Genomic DNA, 23,054 nt, shown 5'->3' on the forward strand with positions numbered 1-23,054 from the left:
AAGAACAGTGGGTGGGGGTAATAGGCGCCTATACAAGACCAAGCCTCAAATATTGGGACTGTCTCTATAAAATCGGGACATCTGGTCACCCTAGGAGTGCCGGAAGCTCCCTAGAAGTGTGTGGGGGGGCCCACTGGTGCCCAGTGTGTGGCCCCGCCCTGGAGGCCCAGCCCATGCTCCTCCCCTTGCCCATGGGCCCTCCTGTGCTCTGCCTGAGGCCCTGCCCCCGCTCAACCTCTGCCTGCCCCTTGCCTGTTTCCCCAAAGCCCCGCCCCCTGCTCACTCCTTTCTGCCCCCTTCCCCCCCCCCCCTCCCGCCCTGCTGCTCGCCCTTAAGGCAGGAAAAAAGTGGGAGACCCTTTTAAAAGTGATGGGGCCATGGCCCCCTGGCCCTGTTCTGGTGCCCAAAAGCTGAGTTGCTGTGCATCAACTCAGCTTTATATCTGCAGGCTCGCCAGAAGGGGGGAAGGGGAGAGAGCCATGGGGCTATGGCCCCATCATTTTTTAAAGTGGGAAGGCTATATCCTCCCACTTTTTTCTTGCCTTAAAGGGTGAGCGATGGGAGGATGGGGGGGACGGGCAGAGAGGAGCGAGTGGCAGGCGGGGCCTCGTGGGAAAAGGCAAAGCCGGGGGCAGGGCCACAGTCTAGGCACCGGTGCACCTTCCCACCCCCACCCCCAGGGAGTTTAGGGCGCTGCTGCTCCCAGGGCACAAAGGTGGCGGTAGCAGGTTGATGCAGTGCACCTCCAATGGGAGGTAACCCGCATCTGCCCTCTGTATGGCCAGCCCTTTTTATTTTGGGGAGGCGTAGCCTCTCCAACCCTTTATGTGTGCTGCCCACGTGCCTAGTTCTCTTATCTGTGGCACTTAGCCACTCTCTATAGTGTCTAGTTCCTAGTGAATCCTCCCCATTTAGAGTAATGGAGCAATTGGCTGTCATTTAGAAATTTCCTTAGTTTGTTCTGTGTTACTTTCTGTCTATGCTTGCCACTTCGTGCATTTCATCTTCAAAGCATTTAAACATTTCAAAGTGACTAAACCTCAGGCCAGTATTAGTATCCTAACTTCACAGAGAGGCTAATAAAGGCAGAGATATTAAGCGTCCCAGGCTTCAGAAGAAGTAAGGTTAGAACAGGAATAAGAACTCAGGAGTTCCTGGTTCCTAGTCCTGTGTTCAAGTCAAAAGCACCTCATAGCATAGCGCTATAACACAGGAAAGAGGGTGAAAAAAATTTATTTTCACAGATAGGTGACTTCCCATGTGTTGCATTCACAGCATACACACAGAGCAGTTAGAGCATAAATACTCTTGCTGGAAGGTAGCAACATAACACCACTTTATTTCTTAGAATTCAAAATGATGACACACGAGAACCCAAAAAACAGAGGTGCAATTCAACCCATCTTACTCTGGGCTGGCTCTCTGCAGACTGATCAATCACATGATTCTCTACAAAGCCCATAAGCAGGACCAGGAAATCCCTTAAGTGATAGCTTGTCATTTTTAACAGTTTTCCACATACTACATTAAGGATTCATATATAGTTAAAAATTCTTTTCTGGTAGTTACAATCTTAACTTGGAGAAGTAGTTATTCATTGTCACAGTTCTCTTTCGCCAACTTTACGGATGAAATATATCTGCTGTATTTGCTAGCATGTATGCTCTCTGAACAGGATCCATGCTGCGTATATTGTGCTATCAAATTTAAATATGTAAAATGGGGTTATTATATTTGTATATTAGGAGAAGGTTTCTGCTCTGAAAAAGCAAGCCAATCATATCGTCCAACAGTCGCAGAGAGAACAAGATCATTTTGTAAAAGAGAAGAACAACTTGATAATGATGCTGCAGAGAGTAAGCATTTTCTTGTCTTTGTAAGGTCATTTTTTTTGAAACAACAGCAACAATAATATAAAAAACCCAACTGCAAGACAAAATTTTCTCAACAGGCGTCTGTTTTCCAATAGCATTTAAAAAAAACTTATTATCAGTCAGTTTCCTCACTAGAAACTGTAATGGTGTTTTGTGTTATCAGAGGCTTTATAGATATTACCTCATAATTAACAAGGTCTCTGCGTTAAAATATAGTAAACAAAAGCTGTTCCTCTGTCTTAGGATAGTGTAATAGGATGACATATATATATATATATATATATATATAATACTAGTATTTCACCCATCAAAGGATATCTGGAAATGTGCGCAACCCCCGCCCCTCCCAAACCGTCAACATGTAAGGGCCAGTAGCTATAAAATTAGACTACTTGCCATGACCAACTTCTGGCTAATACATTTTTTCATTCTAGAATTTTATCTTTACCCTGGGTCCTAAATTTTGGCTTAGACCACAAGGAGGAATCAGATTCTCTTCTCTGAGAACACCTGCATGCCGAGGATAGACATCAAAGCTTTCTGTTTGACCACAGCTATTGGCAAAGATTTTTAAAAGTGACTAGTGATTTTGGGTGCCTTCATTTTTTTGTTTCCCAACATGGTATACCTTAAAGAGCCTGATTTTCAGAAATTTTGGAGCCCTCGCCTCTCAAGTCAGGCCTCTTTACTGTATCAAGGTGGAAACCCCAAATCACTGGTTGCTTTTTACAATCATTGGCTATTGTGATTGGACATACAGGGTGTGATCCAAAGCTTACTGAAGCCAAGGGAAGTCTTTCCATCAACTTCAGTGGGATTTGGATTGGTCAGAAAGTGTGGGACTGCTAGGTTTCAAGCCATTTGGAGCTGAAATCCCAGAAATGTGTTGGGAACTGTTGGAGAATTTCAGTGCTGCTACAAATAAATAAAACTGAGGTTGCTATTGCAATTCCAGCCTCACCAGAGGGTGTCCTTATTCTCTTTAAATAAGTAGTTGGCATTAATTTTAGTTAGATAAATATTCTTTTCTGAAATAAACGCAATATCTCTTCCTGCCAGGAAAAAGAGAATCTTTGTAATCTGGAAAAGAAATACTCTGGACTCTCTGGAGGAAAAGGTTTTCCTGTCAGTCCCACCAGTTTAAAAGAGGTAAGCAATGTTCACTGCCGTTTCCCTGAACCTCTGGTAAGCTTAATTTTTATTAACATGGTATGCAATAGAGATTTAGAGCTTGGCATATCTTGTAAAATTTGAACTGCATTTTCAATATTTTGTTCTTGCCATGATTAAGAAACTTAGCTGAGTTACTTATGGAAATCCAAATTAGGCCAAAAAAATAGCTTCTAAGATGTCTTTCCTTGCTATAGCTGGCACTGAATTACACTTTTGCCCTGGATAATTTACCATTTTGCATTTGTTAGAGAACCAGTTTTTTCTCTAAATAAACACTTGAACTTAACTAACATGAGGAAAGAGAGACCTAGAAACGGCTAAGGATAAGTGTGACTAAGGCTATGTCTTCACTGATGGTGGCAAATTCGCTGCCGTTAGATCGATTTCTCTGGATCGACTGAGTGGTCATTGAAGACCCGCTCAGTCGATCCAGAAATCGACATATTAAGACCACCTCCACAAGTAGTGTAGCGCTGTGTCGACGGGAACGCGGTTCCCGTCGGTGCAGTGCAGTGCAGTGAAGACGGCGCGCAGAAGAGAAGCAGAGAAGTCGACGGGGGTTATGCAAGTTTTTTGCGTAGCTTGCGTAACTCCAGTCAACTGCCGCCGAATCTCAGAGGTAAGTGAAGACAAGCCCTAAGTTCCACTGTTCTTTGTCTCGTATATTTTACTTTTTTTTTTTTGTCACTGCCATCTCCATTTTTGGACTAGAAAGAAATACATTATAAATGTGTATTTCAACCTTTCATATTTTAAACACTGTGTTAAAGACTTTGAGCTATTGTAGATTTCTTTATTTAATCATTGCTGGCACTCAAAAAGGAGGAGGATCAAAAGTTTTGGTTGAGGTGTTGAATAAGTTAAGGGTAATGTGAAGAAAAACCTAGACCTTGCCGCACTTTTGAAGTTCCAAAGCTCTGAGGTTACCATTGTGAATCCTCACAATCCATGGCCTTTGAACCTGGTAAGAAGTCCGAGGGGAGCTGAGCTACAGCTCCTACTTTTTTTAGTGATTTAGCCAATGCATATATTAGCAACACTGAATCAATGTATTTGTCATCTTAACCCAGCATAATGAAGTTTCTGTGTCTATGGATTGCATTTTGTTGTAAACAGAGAAATTGAAAATACTAGCATTTTTTAATAAATTGTCAGATACCTATGGCAGCTTCCTTAACTTAGAATCACACTTGAGTTTCCTGAATAACATCTGGCTTGAGATTAAGTGGATAAAATACTCCATCTCCTTGTGTGTCTTTGAAAGGCTTCTCTCTGCAGCCAAAATATTCTTTTACTCATTCCTAAGGATCCTTTTTAAAAGCAGAAATACTGTAGCAATAAGTTGTAGCTGCTGTGATCATCTGAATTCCAAAAAAGGACATCTTTTCATGTATTACTAAATCAGTGCACTTTTATAACCATATTTCATTCTTTCATCTGTTCATCTAAAAAGTGGTTCACTGTTTCATTTTAAAAAATGTATTTCCGACTACTTTTTATGATGCTATTTCAACAATGACTTCCCCCCACTTAAAATGTTTTTTTCCTGAAGATCAGGGCATTTGACTTATTTATAATCAGTGCATTGAAGCTGTATTTTATTTTTGAAGTGAATTTATTTGACAGAACTAGACACTGAATTTCTCTTGACATCAGAACATGTACATCAACTGTTCTACCATTGTGCCTCGCCTCCAAATGTAGAGTAATCTCCATACTCTTTCAGTCAGCCCTTGGTCCCCCTCTTCTAAGATTGTTTATAGTGATTCAAATTGCAATGGTTACTTTTAAGATGTGGGCTCTTGTCCATTGGAATCAGATTGATACCCATCAGCATTTTACATGAGCCTCCGAACAGCCATCAGATGGAAGCAACTTTTAGATACTACTAATTTAAGGGACTATTATTAGAGTAGTTTACAGAATAACACACCACATCATAATACCAATGTGATGAGTCATCTAGTTCCCACAAATTTAGTTTAAAAACATATCAGGAAATAAATGGGGATGGGTTTAAAAAAAAGTGACCAGAGGAAAATCCTAAGGATTAAACATCCGTGAATAAGACTTTTATTTTAGAGGAAATGCTAATGTTATGTTTAAAATCTAGGTGGTGGCTCTAGCTAAGTGGTTTAAATTTAAACATACTAAAACAAAACAAGAAGCAGTGATGACTTTACTTTGAGAAAATGTCTTGCTCACTTACCATTGATTTGCCTTTTCAAATGTATTTGAAATGACTAAAAACATTCTTCAAAAGTAAAGTACTAAATATTTTTAAAATATGATTGTTATTATTGCTTTAATGAAATATTTTGGTAAGACCACAGATGTTTGGCTGTATCACTCTAAACTAACCTTCATTATACTGGATACATTAACACTCTTGCACGTCTTTTCGCTTTTGCTCCTTTTTCATGTTTAATTTCTGAATTCCTCCTTTTAGGGTTATATCAGTGTAAGTGAAATTAGTGAGCTGTATGGCAATTCCACGAATATATCCCCTTCCACACAGCCCCCCACAGATGCTGACGCTGTTGCCACTGAGCCTTCCACGGCTGTGCTGGCGAGCCAGCCACAAAATAAAGAGGTTTGTTTGAGAGACATTTCCCTTTGTTTACATCATTCTTTCACAGCTTTTTTTTTTTTTTTTTTAAATTTGTAGTGTAATAAATTGAACCCTAAAACAAACTGTAGACTTAGTTCTGAAGGGTCAGATGTTGGTCTGATAGAAAGGCCAAAGGAATTTTCCAATTATAAAATGTGTATGGTTTTAGAGAGAGGATTTTAGAGGCTCAGAAGAATAATGACACTATCAGAAACAAGTAACATCATTGCCTTTCAGATAGTAAGGGGTAGCATGTTTTTTGGAAAAGTGGCCTCAGATCATATATTTAATGAAAATTTGTATGATGGAGGTAAGGTGTTGATTTCATGTCTTATCGTAGCTCATTTCTGTGGGATGAATGTATGCAGAAGTAGTATCTATGTTTAATATTTTGGACACAGATCGATACCTCCCCTTTTTGTTGTCGTTCCAGTCTGTTCTTTGTGGCCTTTTTTTGAACTGTCTTTGTCGCTTTTTGCTTTTATATCGATCTTTAAAGTTTTTTAAAAACAATAAACAAACCCATCAGTTTAAAAATGGAGTAACTTCATGATTGAAAAATTCCTTTCAACTTTGTGTGCTATAGTTTACCAATAAACTTGGTATTTAACATTTTTACATTGCTTCAAATATTTATACATCTATTTTACCAGTTCCAATGTAATGTCTACTTCCATTCTAAACTCTCCCGACAAAATGTTGTTATAAACTACAGCTTGTGTGCACCATGCCTTTTGCATAATTCCAAGTAGAAAACTCTGTGTGTAATTTCTCTCTTTCCTATAAAGCTAAGATCAACTCTCTGTTCTGGATTTGTGTTTCCTCACTCTCTTTCTCCTCGCTCTATTGCTCAACTTCCATCAGTCCATTGGCCTGAGGTCATGGTTACACATGTACATCCTTTTCCTTTATCTGATACACCTCCTCCTCTCCCAGCAAAGAAACACCGCAGGCAACAACAGGTAACAAATTAAAAACTGATCATCTTGGATTTTTTTTATGGTGGCAATGACGTCATTTACACATGAACTTTGCATATGATGTGATTATCTAGGAGTCCATAACTGATCAAACTTGCAGAATTCTGTACTTAAAGGTTTTGCTGAATTTTTATGAATTATTACTGAAGTGGTGTTGAATGAATATTCTTTTCTCAATTGTGGTCTGTAAATGCATTTAGTGATAGTCATGCACAATGAGATGAGACTAGATCTCAAAATAGTCACCGGTACCGTACATACTATATGTCTGCTGTTAAAACAAATGAATAACACAGTGGAAAATGCTGACACTTGAGAGCCATTTTAATTGTTGGAAGCACTTGATTGGATCTAAAGTCAAAATTCAATGGAGGGTTTTCTGTTACCTTCCAACAATGAACTCTCCAAAAATGTATTGACTTTAAACTATCAGCTCACTAGAAATTGGAGGACGGGTTTTTTTTTTTTTTTTTTTTTTAACCTAATAGGATGACACTTGTAAACTTAGACTCCTTGTATTTTTAAAACAGTAAGTGGGTGCAGGGCCAGCAGTGCGTTCCTGCTGTTACAATGTTATCTTAATCAACTGACAGTGCTAATATAAAATTACAGGCCCACTTTCTATGTACAGTATGATTCATCTGCAAATTGGTGATGATTTAACATCAAGATTTACCTTCTGGTTGCAAAATAAATTTTCATGCTATATGCGTGAGATCCTACATTTTTGAAAGCATTGTTTAATATGAATATTTTAACAACTCACCTGTAATTTGACAGGGATGAAGATTGAAACTGTTTGTTATTAAAATAATTTCCCTGTCGTTAATTTGGTCCATAATCTCCATAAAAAGAAATACATTGCATACGTCCCATTGCATCTTGGAAAACACACCCCTTTTATTGGGCCATTTATGTGTCTTAATTGGCAGAATTCAGTAATGATAAATGCTTAAATGAGAACTGAGAACTCTAAGCACTGCAGAAGCTTCAGAGAGTTCTCAATGCTATTGTAAATTGAGAATAGTTGATGATTTTTATTTTTGGGGACAATTGGTTACTGTTTTATCATACACTATGTAACTTCTATGACTAGTAATATGTTTTTAGTACTGCAGCAGCCTTTTTAAAAAAAAATCTCAAACATTCTGGACAAGATTGTGAAACAGAGTACTTAGATTTATTCTAGAGATGCATTCTTTACAGTGAAATTTCCAGACTGTAGTAGACTTCATTATATTCTGTGTGGAACATAATTTACCAATCGGTTCAGTTTGTTTTGTCAAAACTGTGTTGCAAATTGTATTTTAAGCACTTTAGAAATTTGGAAGAAAGAAAGAAACAGCACAAGGAGGGACCGTATATGAGTGATACTTTACCCCGCAAGAAAACCACTCCCTCTGTATCACCACACTTCAATAGTGCTACTCTTGGACGAAGTATTACTCCTAAAGTAAGTCATATGCCTGCATATAGCTTTTCCATTTCTATAGTCCCATGTGAAAAGTTAAGGAATTATGGTTAAGTAATTTAGGGATGTTGTAATTATCCCAAAACTAAGGCTATGTCTACACTCTAAAATGCTCTGTTCAGTGTAGATGCTTACTACAGTGACAAGAGGTATCCTCCCCTCAGCGTAGGTAATCCACATCCCCAAGAGGCGGTAGCTAGACTGACAGAATTCTTCCATCATTCAAGAGCTGTCTGTGCCAGGTGTTAGGTCATCTTAGCTTTGTCTCTCAGGAGTGAGGTTTGTTCACACCCTGTGAGACATAGCTATGCTGATTTAACTTTTCAGTATAGACAAGCCCAAGGTGTTATAAACCCAGTAAATTTAGAGTTAAAGGAAATCCAGACATGTTAAGATATGCAAAGGCACCCAAACAACTTTAATTCAAACCTGTAGAGATGTCATGCAATAACAGTTCACTTATGGTTACTATATAATAGTGGTTGTAATTCCAGATTAGAATAAACTGATTTTTAAAGATGCACTTAGAGTTTCTTTTCCTCATGGTGCTACTAGAAGGTGGAGATAAGGTTACATAAACTGGAAATTATATGTAGATTGTGGCACTATGAATCGTTGTAGAGTAACCAGAGCCTGCATGTGATTTTTAGGAGAAGACACTTGAAAACTTTTCAGCAATTGAGAATGTGTACAACTAAACTAGCTATAGCTGATACTTTGTCATGAAATTCATATGAAGTGTTTGTTTTGTAAGGAATGACTTATAAAGTTGTAAGGTGTGCTGTCTGTAAATATCTGTTCACAAAATGTCATGCAGGGTCATTTACCACTAGGACAGAGCAACAGCTGTGGTAGTGTACTTCCTCACTGTCTAGCTACCATAACCAGAGAGTCAGAATCAAGAAGAATGCATAAAGGTAAAGTTCTTTTAAAACACTTAGTTTCTATTCATGGGTATCTAATGTTCATTCTTCTGGAAAATAAATCCAAAATCTGTGTACTTATAATTAACAGCGTTTATATTAGGGCTTTGAAATAATATTTTTCCTTATAATATGAAAATAGAAAGCTGCATATACAATTTTCAGACTTCAGCAAAATAAGATGTTGAGATGTATGTATTAGCCTTTGCCTGTACTCCTGCAATACGGTTTATTTGTAGTGTCCCATTTTACTTTAAAAGTACATAGTTTTCACATATACTGTAGTTAACAATAAAGGTGCACTGAAGAATATGTATTGGGTAAACTGGTTAATGCCAACTAACCTGAGTGATTTTTTGAGACACCACATTAAAGATCTGATATTTTGCCCTTTTTAAGGTTTTTTGGTTTTCTTTTTTTAGAATCATTGTCTAATGCCTTGATCTTGTAAATTACTCTTCATGGGCTGATACTTTTGTCAGGGCAGATTAACTTGCAGGATGAGGGTTTACGATTTTCCCTTAAAGGTGAAAATTTATAACAGAGTACAGTTTATTTTAATCTATCATAGATATGTGTGCCTCAAAATAATGGAGAAAAAATATTGTTTGTAGCTGTGCTGCTGCAACTCTGGAATAAGGATGTTTTATGACAATTCTCCATCCAGTGTATAGTGAGGCCCTTAAATATGTCCCTTTCAGCCCTGATGTTCTGTGTTTATTGTCTCAGCTTGTGCTCAGTTTTTAAAGTAACAATATGTTACATTCTGTCAGCTCTGCAAACTCAGCTGCTTCTGGGATCTGAGAGTCAATTCTGTTCTTTCTGGCATGTGCATTATTACCAAAAATAAATGTGCTGCAGTGGGAATTTACTTAACGATTGTGTTAATTATGCATTAGCCAAAATGGAACCCATCATACTTTCCCATATCTGTGTTGGCTATTCAGGGCTAACAAGTGTTAAAAGTAGTAAAAGAATGATTATAGTCGAAGTAGAAGCCTGTAGTCAGCCAAATCAATAGAGGTGACAACTCATATGGAGCAGGTTTGCTGAGTAAAATTGCATGTTTTTTACATAGTCACCTTACAGAGTTGAACCACACTTGTGGGTTTGCCTCTTAGGGCTTCAGTAATGTGGAGGGCCTTGCACAAATCTTTTGTATTTTTTTTTTTTTTTTTTTTGGTTATTTTTACCCTGAAGTATTTCACAAGCAGCCACAAAAACAGCTTAATTGTAAGCTTGGAGAGTTTCTCTGTTATCGTGCATTTTGCAGTACAGGAGAGCTTACAAGTGCACCCAGACATACTATTTTGCTATTGTGTGTGACATAATTTGTTTGCTTTGGCTTATAAAACATAAGAGACAAATGTTAAGCAATTGTTTTAAGTTAGAAGATGACAATTTTTTAAAATAAGAATGATTTTTGAAAAGTTATTAGAAGACTGCATATAGAGTAGGTGATGTGAAACAACTGAATTGTTAAAGATTTTTTTACAAATGGAAGATGCTGGCTATTATGGGGGAGAGACACCCACTAGTTTTGAAATTTCTTGACCACTTTTTATGTTACAAACCCTGCCACTCAGATTTCTTTGGCCGGATTCAACCAAGCTATGCTACATGTACAATTGCCTAATACATGGATCAGGAAAATGCTGAGAGGAGAATCACTGAAATCAGTCAGTGTAGTAGGGGTGTTGTCTAAAAATATATAGTCTAATGCAAGATTGAATAAGCTGATGGAGAGAATACAAAGAGGTATATTTGGTATTGTGCAAGGTGCTTTTTTAGATGCCATCTGCAATAATATGTGCTATGGTGATTGCCATACCAAAGGAAGATAACGATTGCCTTAAAAGAAGCAGCAGAGAGGATAGCAGGTGTGAAGACACTAAATTATGAAGAGAGATTTAGGGGATTGGGTTTATTCTCACTGGAAAAGAGGAAATTTCTAGGTGGCCTAATCTGAAATGTTGAGACATTATAAGGAACCAAAAATGTTGATAAGATGCTTTGCTTGCACTTACACGGGGTTTATGAAGTTGGAGATATAATCAAAACAGGGGGTCTCTAGGAATAAATAGAAAAAACAGGCAGAATGGTCTCTGCTTCACTCTCCTTCCTCAATGATATATTTAATGTTTGTTACCTTTTTGCCCAGATTTATTTTTGTGGAAGGAGTTGGAAGGATATAATTGCTTTTTTCTCTTCCTAAATTGTCTTAAGGTTTGGGGAAGGTCCTTTAATCTCGCAAACAGGCAACTAAATTGTTTGCAGAATCTTTTCTTTAGACACTTTGTTAAATGTGTCTATATGTTGAACAACTTAGTGAAGAAATACAAAAATTCGGAGTCAAACAAGCATTCAGTGTGTGGAAACCTGAGAGTCAAGTTCTATCTTCAAATACAGGCACAAACTGGGCTCCTATACAATTTAAAGGGGAGGTTTACAGGTGAATCCAAAGGCATAATTTAACCCATTTGGTTGAACTGACATTCTCTTTAATGTTATCAAAGGAGAATACATGTTGCCTTAGAATAGTGAACATTTTTGGTACTAATGGCCTGTGATTTAATTTTTAATTCAGTTTAATTATTCATGTTTATTAGGGACAAGTCGAATTCTGCTCTTAAATGTGGCTCCCTTTGATTCAGTGGAAGTTGGATTTGTGTAACTAAAGACCAAGTTCTGCATAACTTCCCATACACATAGCTGAGAATGAAGACAAATCAGGTGTGAGCAGAAATTAAACTAATTCTGCTTTCTTTCCTAAGCCCTGACAACTTCACTCTGCTTATATGATTTCCTTTCCTTACTATCATCCTTTTATTTCTTTACCAGCTGTCCTCCTAAAGAAAACCACTCTTTTTATAAGCATAATTCAGCAGAAAGATAAGCTTGGTCTTTCAGGTACAAACAAGTGTACCAGCTGTTCGGTATCTGGGGAAGTTAAATGCTGCACTTGTAGGGAGATTGATACGTTGATCTCGTACGTCTCTCCCGTTTCTCTAATAACGCTGAACCCCAGAAAAGATTAATTTGAGAGAAGGGAAGATTCTTGTATAGCCCAACACAGCGGGCAAGCTCATATGGTGATATATAGGCTTACATTCTATAGGCATTTGTGGATACCTAAATTTAGATCTGATTTTAGATCCAGCAGCTAGTGATGTCACCCCTCCCGGTTTATGTGGTCTGCATTGTGCTACAGGACTTTAAAAATCTTTGTTGAGTACATTGTGTGGTTTTGCAGAGATAAGTAGTTTGTTTATTTCCCCAATAAATAAAAGAGAGCTATAAATATATATATATTGCCTGTTTGTTCCACTGAAGTGGACAGATCAAGACGAAACCTGTATACAAATTGGTTAGACTGGTTCAAAAAATAAAATCATGTACTAATCTTTAATATTTCCCGCCCTTCCCCCAGGAAGTTTATGTTAATACGGCATATGTAATAAGTAGATTCTAAACATTGTAAACTCATGATGCATGCTGAAACATCACTCACTTCACTTGCCTTCTCTGACAGTTGGCAGGCTTGACACTCAAGTGGATTTCTGCGCTGAAGGTGATGTGATATGAGTGACATGATGATCCCAGATTATTGTTTGCATAAACATGCACAATCCCATTGAATTTATTGTCTTGCTTATGCCAGTGGTGAATTATAGCTTTATATGATGAATGCCTTTTTATCCTTACTGTTTGGAGTATATACCATAAATTTAACATGATGTCACATCAACTGCAATATTAAATAGAGCTGATGTGCTGCTAAGGTGTTAAGTAGTTTCAGTGGCTTGCAAGCTTTCTTGGGACTGAAATACTTAGGCCAGAGATATCTGTGTGTGCGTATTTATAATTCTGAAGAAAGTTTATTCAGGTCTTGCTGGAGAAATTGACAGCTAAGCTAATTTAGAAATGTTTTTCTAAAGTATTATTAAATTAAATAGTCCTAAAGTTATATTTCTCTATATTTTCTCTCTCCAATTTCTACTTTGCTTAGCCCAAAAACATACATTTGAAAATCCAAGGAAGTAAAATATAAATCTAAAGATGAATGTTTTAATTTCACCAAAGTCAGGATATGGAGAATTTTCAAATCCGCCTCAATTTGACCATGTTGTTCATATTCATTAAGCTATGTGACTTTATGCAGGAATAGAAAACAAAACATACAGGCAAGGGGACTGACTTAAATTTCATGTGGGAACCGCAGCTTTAAATTTCTTGGTTCGGGGACAGTTGATGCCTCGTCAGTAGTGTCTGCAAATAAATTAAAGACCAAGTGATGATGGTTTTCATTGGGAAGTATTTTCATAGATCTATTCAAACTAAGTAGACTTGATTGCAAAGACTGCCAAAAGTGCGTGTGACCAGTAACTTGATTTAGAAAAGTAGACCTCACAAGAAAACAACGGATACTACATTAGCTAATTATTGTGAGTTACAAGCAGGTTGTCACATGTTAAACATCTTTGTCATAAACCATTAACTGAAAAACTGTTTCTTAGCTGTCATTCTTGATGGATTTCTCAAGGATTGTGGTGTAAGTACAACTCTGGCATACATGGAATTGATTTAAGAGCTACCAATATGCAAATAAGACATCCTGTTTAAACTAAGATGTCTTACAAGTAAAATTGATTTTAAGCTTCAGCCACCTAAAGAGGAGGAGAAAGCGATTTGTTCTGAGGAGCACAGTAGAAAAAGGCTAAGGTGAATCCTGGAGCCTGCGCAACTTCAGTAGGACTCCATGCATGTGTAGGTTTTAGCCTGCGTATACTGGGTAGCTTGGCGAAAGAGCCATTAAAGTAGGAATGTGAGAACTGTCCAAGTAACTCCATCAAACTGATTTGTGGAGTGGTCTCCCAAAGGAAGTAGTAGAAACTGCACTGCTTGTGAGTTTAAAAAAAAAAAAAAAAAAGACAAGACAAGACAAAGGCCTGGAAAATATGCTGTGTAGGGAGCACTCATCACCAGCTGCCAGGGTGTGGCCAAGATAATGAAGCCGGTCTTTTTCCTCTTGAATTTTTATGATATCAGTTTGCCACTCACAAAGTTGTATGTACAATTTATACGTCGTTTAAGCACTCTTGTAAAAGCAAAATCTTGTGGCATGACTTATTCTATTTTAAAATAATGGGCACTATTTTTTAAGAAAAGGAAAAAAGCTCTTAAATGGATTACAATATGATTTTTTTTTTATTCTTCCTCTTATCAAACTCAGGAAAAGGCAAAAAAGGTATGAAAACACCTTTTTATCTGTGTGTGTGTGTATGTATGTATCACGGAGGTGTTTTGTTGAAGTCACTGATTAAAGAGAGACTGTCAAGTAGTTCAGGACCAAAACTGTGTAAATCTTAAAGTTTATTGTAATGTAATGAAGAGCTTTCCACAGACTCTCACTTTTTTTATAAAAAAAATAGCATTTCAAATTAAACTCACAACTCTATCTCTGTAGCTGAAAAGTTCTCGTATCTGCAGAGCCATTGCCTATGCATGAGCCTGATATTTTTGCTTTATGCTGCAGAACTAAACAAGTGGAACACAAATGACAGAAATATGTTCACCCAGCTAGGTTGATTTATGTTTGACAGGAAAGTAAAGCCAACTATTTTGGCATATGCTCCATACAAAAATGAGTTCAGAGGCTGAGGTGTTGATGTTTGCATACAAACAGACAAACAAACAGGAAAAGAGATGTTATTTTTAACCTTCTAAAAAGATAAAGGAAATTAAAAGGATTTTGTAAAAGATCTATTTTTTAAAAATACTTGACAGTGTCCCTTTTGAAAGCAGCTTGAGTTAATAGCTATGACCTCATAGTGTTACTAGACTGGTGGATCTATAACAACTGTTGGTCTTGGTGTTTTAAATGAGCTGGTTTTGTTGTTGCATATGCATTCTTTGATTTAACTGTACAGTTACTAAAATTGTTTTGCTTTGTTCCTTTTACTTTTTAAAAAAACCTTAACTTTGTTCTTTTGTTATTATACCACAGTTTGCTTTTATGTCACAGGCTTTTTTCCAAGCCCAAGGAAGCAATGGGAAAGGGGCAAAATATTGTTGTGACATCTTATTGGGAGCTTACTACTTTTTTATAGCAGCCCCTATGGTTACTTGAGTAACATAATTGCCAAAATGCCTGTAAGCAATGGATGCTTTCTGTGTAGTATGTATTTTTCTCTTGACTTTTGATCCTGGACATCCCCTTCATGACCTTATCTTCAGATTTTTATTTTATTTTGTTTTAAATAACTAAATAATAACCTTGAAGTCCTTATTAGTCCCTTGTCAGAGGCTATTTTAGTTTCTTTGGTTATCATCCTGATTTCAGTATCAGGGGAGTGTTCTTTGAGTATATCTGTTCACAAAAGATTCTGGATGGTAAGCAATGAAAGGCTATAATGGAAGTAGGTAGGTTGTATTTTGGTGCCATTGGAAAAATAATGCTGAGCTATGTTCGCGCTGGGACTAAAGTAAACTGCCTGTCTCCGAAGGTGCAAGGAGAAAAGGAGAACATAGTATTATACTTTCTGTAGCTGAACACATGACCTACCTACTGTACTTAGAAAGAGATACTGTTGTTTGTCATCGTTATATTGGCATAAATTCAATTGAAGGAGCAATATTTTTTTAATTATTGTAATAATTTTTCTTCCCAGGACGTGATACTCTGCTTATTTCAATGTGTGTTCATAGTTGTAAATTATCCTTTTTTCTGCATGGCATTGTAAAATAATTTTGTGAAATTTCATACCCTTAATGAATCTTGCATTCCTTGTGTGTGTGAAGACGGTGGAAGATAAGTACCGGTGACAGAAAGCATTCACACAAGAGCTGATTAAAATCCTTTCCTTTCATGATCAACAAGATTCAAATGTTTCACTGTGTGTTTTATATTCTGGATATAAAAAATAGGGTTAATTTTTTCCAGTGAAATATTGGAAATATTTAATTTTTAAAGTAAAATTAAGGTTTTTTAAAAAACAATCTGTATTAGTAAAGTAGGATTCATTAAAAATATATCTATTAGAATAATATTTCTCCTTTCAGTAATTTCTGTTTCCTTCTCTTTTCATAATGAATAATTGAAAACCCTTTTAAAGGAGCAATTAGTCATTCCAAAGGTTCAAGTATTAAAGGTAATTTTATCAAATGTTGCCAGTATCATCTAGCAGCACGTCATAATTATTAAAAACAACCTATGCATAAAAATCTGTAACATCTGTAATACAGGTTGTGTTACATGGTGTCAATTATTATCTCTCAAAGCTTAATGTGTGTGTCACTTTTTTCTCCTTCACTAACTAGTTCAGTTGAACTTCTATTTAAATCTAATATCTTCTTGAATGACAAGTACAATGCTATTGTCATCTTGGAAATCAGCTTTAATTGTATATAGGAAAACATTCAATAGCTCACAGGAATGGGGAAATCATGTATGTTGCCTTGGGGATGTGTGCAGTGCATGCTTTCCTTAATCAAGCAGTGACATTAACGATTAAATGTGAGCCATGTACTATTCAGATACATTTTTGAGTATACTGTAAAGTGGCAATAGGTTGCGCTCTAAAATGGAATTCTGATGTCATGCCAGAGAAACTATCCCACAATCAAACTGATTCATGTGCAGGTATAGTACCAGAGAAAGAAGTCATGTTACTAAAAATTACTGTGAAAAATATTCCCAATCCATATTTATCAATTCAATAACAATGGTGACTAATAAAAAAGTATATAAAATATGATGTGGTAAAATCCATATGAGAATTCTTATCTGGATTAATACGTAAATTTCTTGATTTTAGGAGAGATTTTCATATATTCTAATAGGGGATGTTCATCTCCTGGTCTACCACATGCTCATGTTAATCACAGGTTTATGCACAATGTTGTCTGAAGTATTTAAGAATCAAAGTGCAAGCAAACCTCAGCTCTTTGGCTGTTTCAAACATAATGTAATCCATGACCCAATGTGGACAATCTGATCCTTTAATACAAGTATTAAAAGGGGTCATGTAAAATATCTTTATACACCAAACTGGCAAGCTCCTTCACACCTCCTTCTTATGCATCAAAGATTTATCTATATGGTGTGGCTATGTGCACTAGAGGGATGTGAATTCTAAAGGGCGCCAATGTGCTCTGCACTCTAATTACTCCATGTAGATCTTCCTGGCATGTGTTAAAAGTTCCCTAGTGTGTGTTAATGTAGTACTGTAGTATTATTGTAATGTGCTCAAGGGAACTTTTAGTTCATACCAGCTGGGTGTACGTGGGCCAGTTAGTGTGCGACATGTTGCCACACTTCAGAATTCACACCCCTGTAGTGTGCATTGCCACATAATATAAACAAGCTCCTAGATCACATGAACATGATCTCCTGTGCGCTGTATTAATGCTGCAGCTTTATTTATAAATGTTTTCAAAATCATTTGGTTAAAACTAAAACAGAATAAATGGTCTGTGTCCAGCATTTGCCTTCTTGTAATTGGGTAATTCCCATCCACCTGTGTGATTTACACAATCATAAATTAACTTGACTTTTTTTTTTTTTTTTAAATGAGCATTATAAATGGTGTGTTTACAAGAACTAAGATTTCTATTTGCATGCTAACTATTTATACATGCTTGATGGATGCCCACAGGAAACAGCAACTACTTGTGGCTTTGTAGTGGTATTTTTATTAAAAAAACAACAAAAAAACTACACACACAAGAAGTGTTTCATGAGGTCACTGGGCTACAAAAGTTTGTTTCAGTCTAGTAAGGGGAATCTCAAGTAGTACTAGTAAGTTCTAGGGAGACACCTTAGTAACATGAATCAGGATTACCTACAGGATATGCTCTTTATTTTCAGCATATAAACTAAACTAAACTAAACTAAAGGCCATTAAGGCAAAAGCAGTTTGACTTTAGTGGGAGCTGCAGGTACTCAGCACCTCTGAAAATCTGGGCATTTTTAATTAGGTGGTGATTTAGATGTCTAACTTTAGTTACCCTATGTCACAGTTTCAGGGTAACTGCACCCATAGTCCTCCCAACACGTGGCGTAGTTCACTCTAGGGGTGCCAACTCAGGTCTCAGGCCTCTAGCTGTCACCTGTGTCTGGGTGGGGACCTGTTTCCCGCTCTCTTCTGACTGGCAGTTATCAGGCTTCACATCCCCCGTGCCATACCTTGGGATATCCCCAGCAAGCCAGTCTGCCGAATGGCCAGCACCTAAGCATTGCTTCCTCTCCAAGGGCTATGAACTGCATATTTCCAGCAGTTACAAGTTACCCACACAGCTCTTCCTAAGCAAATCCATTTATTCTTAAGGTAAAAACGTTACAGAGACAACATAATAAAAACAACAAACCGATCTACTGCTTACTGAATGTACCAGACATACCTATCAATCCTTTGCGGCCCTGGTAGGCCAAAGTTTTTCAAACCCTTCAGCAAGGGTTGGAGGTGCCCACTGAGTAAGGACCTGCCTGTTTGCTGAATCAAAAGGAAGAGATGAATCTGTTTAAACACAAGCTTTCTATACCACAAGCCCTTTCTTTGTTTGAGTCTCTGGAAAACCCAATTTGAATCAGCATATGCAAATCATCCCAAAGGATGGAGCTCTCTGGAGCTGTTTACCGTCTCAGCAGCTGGCATTATCACTCCCCACTGTTTTTATTCTTGGAGGAGCTGTGGTAACCTTCCTCCATAGAGTAGTACATGGTTTTACATAAACCATTCATAAATTTAATACCATAGACTCCAAAGATACTTATAGGATTGCAGTATCTGTCACACCTTACTTTTAGGTTTTTGGCCTAGGTATTGCACCTTTGTTTCCATAATTCACTTATACAAAATAAATATTAAAAAACTGTTAGAGTGTTGATGAAGTTTAGCCAATAAACTAATCCCACAAGTTATGAAAGTGGATTTCTTGGTGTCAGTCACAAGTAAAACCAGTTTTCATAAATCTTCTGTATGTTCATGATTTATTCTATTATATTCTTTAGAACACTGTACTACTTTGGTCACAGTGCAATTTTAGATTAAAATGGTGTTCAGCTATTTCTGAACATTAAATTTTCAGTTCAGAGAATTTTAAGTCTAAAAATTAGGTAAACTTACTTTTCTTTTCTTTGACTGCACTCCGTAGGGTATAATCATCAACATATATATGAAGAACAAAGGCAGAAATCTCCTGAATTCTACAGCAGAACTGCATCTGAATCTAATGTGTATTTGAATAGTTTCCATTACCCTGATCAGAGCTACAAGGACTATGCATTTGATACATTAAGCTTAGACAGTTCTGACAGTATGGAGACCAGCATATCTGCATGCTCCCCTGATAATATTTCCAGGTAAATGTTAACTTCTCATATTTTTTTTCATAATGGAAACTGTTATAAAAGAACATGTTGTAAGCTGTATATCTCTAGGGCAATGGAAACGTATTACTTATCTATTCAGGGAGAAAGAGAAGATAGAAATTTTTACTAATTGGGTAAGAAAATCTGCAAGAATTGGACAGAAATATTATTTAGCACTTGGATAGTGCTTTTCATCTTCAGATCAATTTAATTAATTCTCATCTCATCCCCGAGCTTAGCAGGAAATTAAAGTATGAAGAAGTTAAGCAACTTGTTTAAGGTCACACAGAGAATCAGTATCACAGTTGGGATTAAACCTATAGAGGAGTTGATTTCCTGCATGTTATAGTGGATTTGGCACAAGGCTGCCTCTCTGATCACTGCAGCAGATTTCTTGCGTGGGATACTCATTGTCAAGTCCATGATCCAGCAACTAAGTTGACTCTCTGTCTGTGTCTAAGATGATATGTCAGTAGGGGCTTGGACTTGTGAACTTTTTGGATCTCTTACCAGTAATGCTAGCAATCTAGTCTCCTCTCTGCAAATCAGAATTTTTAAAAAAAAGAGTTCTTGGTTCCCAACCATGGCTCTGATTTCTAGGCTTTGCTTCTCTTATTTTAGGGTCTCATCAATATAACTACTAGAGAAGAAAGCAATGTCTTGTATTTATTTTAAAAAAATGCACAGCATCTGGAGTCTGAAAACAGCATTTTGATCAACACTTTCTTTGGCTATCCCATTGTGGTGATAGTACTTTGATTTCTGCCAAATCCCTGTTTGGGAAACCACATGAATACCATCAATGAAATACAACATTGTCACAGAATTAGAACATCTTCAAAACATGAGGAAAGCTTTTTGGCTGCCATTTTGTGTTTTATCTAGCATCTGTTTCCTTTAAAGGAAGAAACTTGAGTATCAGGCCATTGTGCTCCGTTTTTATTGTTGCAGTGCTATGATTGTGTTTACTAATGTTATGGCGCAGTTTGAGGAATTTGTATTGTATTTACCAACTTAAATGTAATGTAGAGGTTGGTTAGTTGTTGTGAATAGATATTCAGGATCAATATTTGCTGCGGTGGTCTTATTTTGTTTATAGCAGCAAATTGTAATATTAAAGAAGATAGATGTAGAGGCCTAACAGAGGTTTAACTTTTCTGTCTAATGTATATAGAGGTAGGGGAGCAATGGTTGCTCACAGTTGGGCCAGATTCTCATATCCTTATTCAGGCTGAGCAGCACCTCAGTGATGTTGTTTGTACAGTACGGTATAATTCAGCATAGTAATGGTATCTGAATCTGGCTTTTTGTTCTGATTGACTTGTTGCATTGTGATTCTCCCTGAGAGGCGTCATGCACCTAGGCTATCCACAGACCAACTTGCAAATAGAAGCTTAAAGCTGGAATTTTCAAAGATGCCTAATAGAGTAAGACACCTAGCTCCTGTAGAGTTTCACTGGGATTTGAGTGCCTAACTCCCTCAGATTCTTTTGGAAATCTGAGCCTAATTTCTAGATATATTATTTACTCTCTCACAAATGCACGCAGTACTCCTTTGGATCAAATGATTTCTCACTAGATAATGTTAATTTGGATAGGTATTTGTTTATTTTTGTTGATCATTCATAGATGACAGATGACTTCCTTTTCTGACACAGATGCCATTAGGCATAATGAATTAAAGTGGCCTTGGGATATTTTAAAATGATTTCCAACCATGTCCCAGCTGTAGGTGAAAATTCAACACTGCTGTTTACTCTCTCTCTCTCTCTCTCTCTCTCTCTCACACACACACACACACACACACACAAACATACAACATACAAAAGAAGTAGTTTGGGGATAAGGAGAGACCTTAGTTGCTGGGAGTACCTGAAGTCCCCCAGTGTTCAAAATGCAACAGAAATATACATTTTGAAAAGGCTGTTCATTAGCTTATAAAAATGAGTCCCATGAACCATTAGTAACTTCAGTTTTCCTGGTTGAGGTATCAGCGGGTAGGGCCTCGAGCCTTGCAACCCGATCTGAACCTGACAGGACCCAACTACAAGTGTTAATTGGGTTGGGTCTGAAAACAACCCAACCCTGGCAGTAGCTGCATGCCATCACTCTTGTTAGCTTCTGCCACCTCACTGCACTCCATATAGGCTGCGGAGTGACTGTGCCAATGAGTTGCTGTGCCTTTCACTTGACAGCACAGCAGAGTAGTGGTTGATGACACACCAACCCCAAGGGCCAAAGGCGGCTGGAGAAAGATTGCAGCCATGGGCAGTGGGTAGCCCCCACCAGGCTGAGCCCCAAGTTTAGGGGGAAATGTTAGGTTTGGGATGGTTCAATTCTAAAAACAATCCAACACTTGGGTCGTGGTCAGGTTAGCTGTGCTTGGCTCAGTTTCGGGTCTGGGTTAGGCTTTAAAATAAGTCCAGAGCAGACCTCTAATAGGGCCTGCATTTTTAAGGGTCTTCAAAACCAAGAGGGACAAACAAAGTGAATCGCCTTGGATAGGCAATCATTGTGGAACAGGGGACTGATATGATCATGGTTACTCAGTCCAGGTGCAAAAGTTCTGTTGCCTCCCACAGTGAGTTGAAAGTGTAGGCCAAGCATTCACCTATTGCACATACTAAACAAGGAAACATTTACAGGGCAAGAGGGATAGTAATGTTGTATGGTGCTGCTCCAGAGTCTAGCACCCTTTGTTACTGGTGCAGCGGTGGTGGTCAAGTATTGCCACTATTTGCCAAGGCCTGGGTGTCACAATGAGAAATCCTTCTGCTGTGCCTGCCTTGGTGGTAGAAACTATTTTTCTTCCCCAAGTCTCCTTTTTAGGAAGTGGAATAGCCATCTTCTCACTATTTTGTTCACCATGTAGGCCTGATTTCCAAAGTACCAGATTTGGTTCACTCATTTCCGGTCCCTCACTCCTCTTGTTTATCAGTCAAAATCTTAACACAGCCCTGAGGCGGTATCAGTAAACCGTCTTTGCCAAACTTAATTCAGTCTTTCTGTCTCATCTTTACATGTTTCTCAAACAATTTTATATAACAGGACATTGTGGCAATTCATGAGCCTTTACCACTTTCCACCAGTTAGGCACACAATTAAACTGGACCTGCTAGGCCCCAAGTATTATAACAGAGCCTTCAGCCTTTCTTTCCTATCTTCAGTACAGAGACGTGAGCCTTTCAGAATATGGGATTGTGTCCCCTGTCATTCAGTGCCTTTTACTGATATTCCCTACTACCTGCTCTTTATGTTAATTTGGTAATTTCTGATGACAAATTCAGTAATACAGAAGATACACTTCATGGCCAGAGGGGCTTACATTTTACAGTTAGCTGGTTACTGGTGCCAGTGCAGGGGATCAGTAAATGGTTGCTAACTTTTGGGACAAGTGGCCCCTTAGGCCCACATGTTATAGAGATGGCAAACCACAAACTCCATGTTTAGACTCTCAGGGCTGTATTTTTAGACTACTCTGTATGAGAGACTATATTTAATGAGAGGGTATTATACATAATACACTATTTTACTTGGTGCTGTACTAAATTGGACCAGAATTTTATCAACGCTATTCTTAAATTATCCAGAATTAGTCTGTAAATATGGCTTCAGTCTTTAACTATTCTCCTAGGTATTCTTTTTTTTTT

General features: G+C 37.6%; 1 protein-coding gene across 7 annotated transcripts in view; it reads left to right on the forward strand.

Annotated features, from left to right (window-relative positions):
* The window catches only part of PHLDB2 (pleckstrin homology like domain family B member 2), a 101,355-nt gene that overhangs the window by 67,944 nt on the left and 10,357 nt on the right, over window positions 1-23,054 (forward strand). For 4 of the 7 annotated variants that reach the window (XM_067546225.1, XM_067546226.1, XM_067546222.1 and 1 more), the window contains 7 exons: window positions 1,746-1,856; window positions 2,934-3,023; window positions 5,497-5,640; window positions 7,951-8,091; window positions 8,927-9,026; window positions 16,148-16,183; window positions 19,188-19,395. In XM_067546225.1, the coding sequence (XP_067402326.1) occupies window positions 1,746-1,856; window positions 2,934-3,023; window positions 5,497-5,640; window positions 7,951-8,091; window positions 8,927-9,026; window positions 16,148-16,183; window positions 19,188-19,395 (830 nt within the window). The remainder of the gene's footprint in view (window positions 1-1,745; window positions 1,857-2,933; window positions 3,024-5,496; window positions 5,641-7,950; window positions 8,092-8,926; window positions 9,027-16,147; window positions 16,184-19,187; window positions 19,396-23,054) is intronic. The other 3 variants (XM_067546228.1, XM_067546224.1, XM_067546227.1) reach the window with 2 other exon arrangements.

Source organism: Emydura macquarii, unplaced genomic scaffold, assembly GCF_026122565.2.
Source record: "Emydura macquarii macquarii isolate MOO-44397 ecotype Brisbane River unplaced genomic scaffold, CSIRO-AGI_Emac_v2 contig_1119, whole genome shotgun sequence".
NCBI lineage: Eukaryota > Metazoa > Chordata > Testudines > Chelidae > Emydura > Emydura macquarii.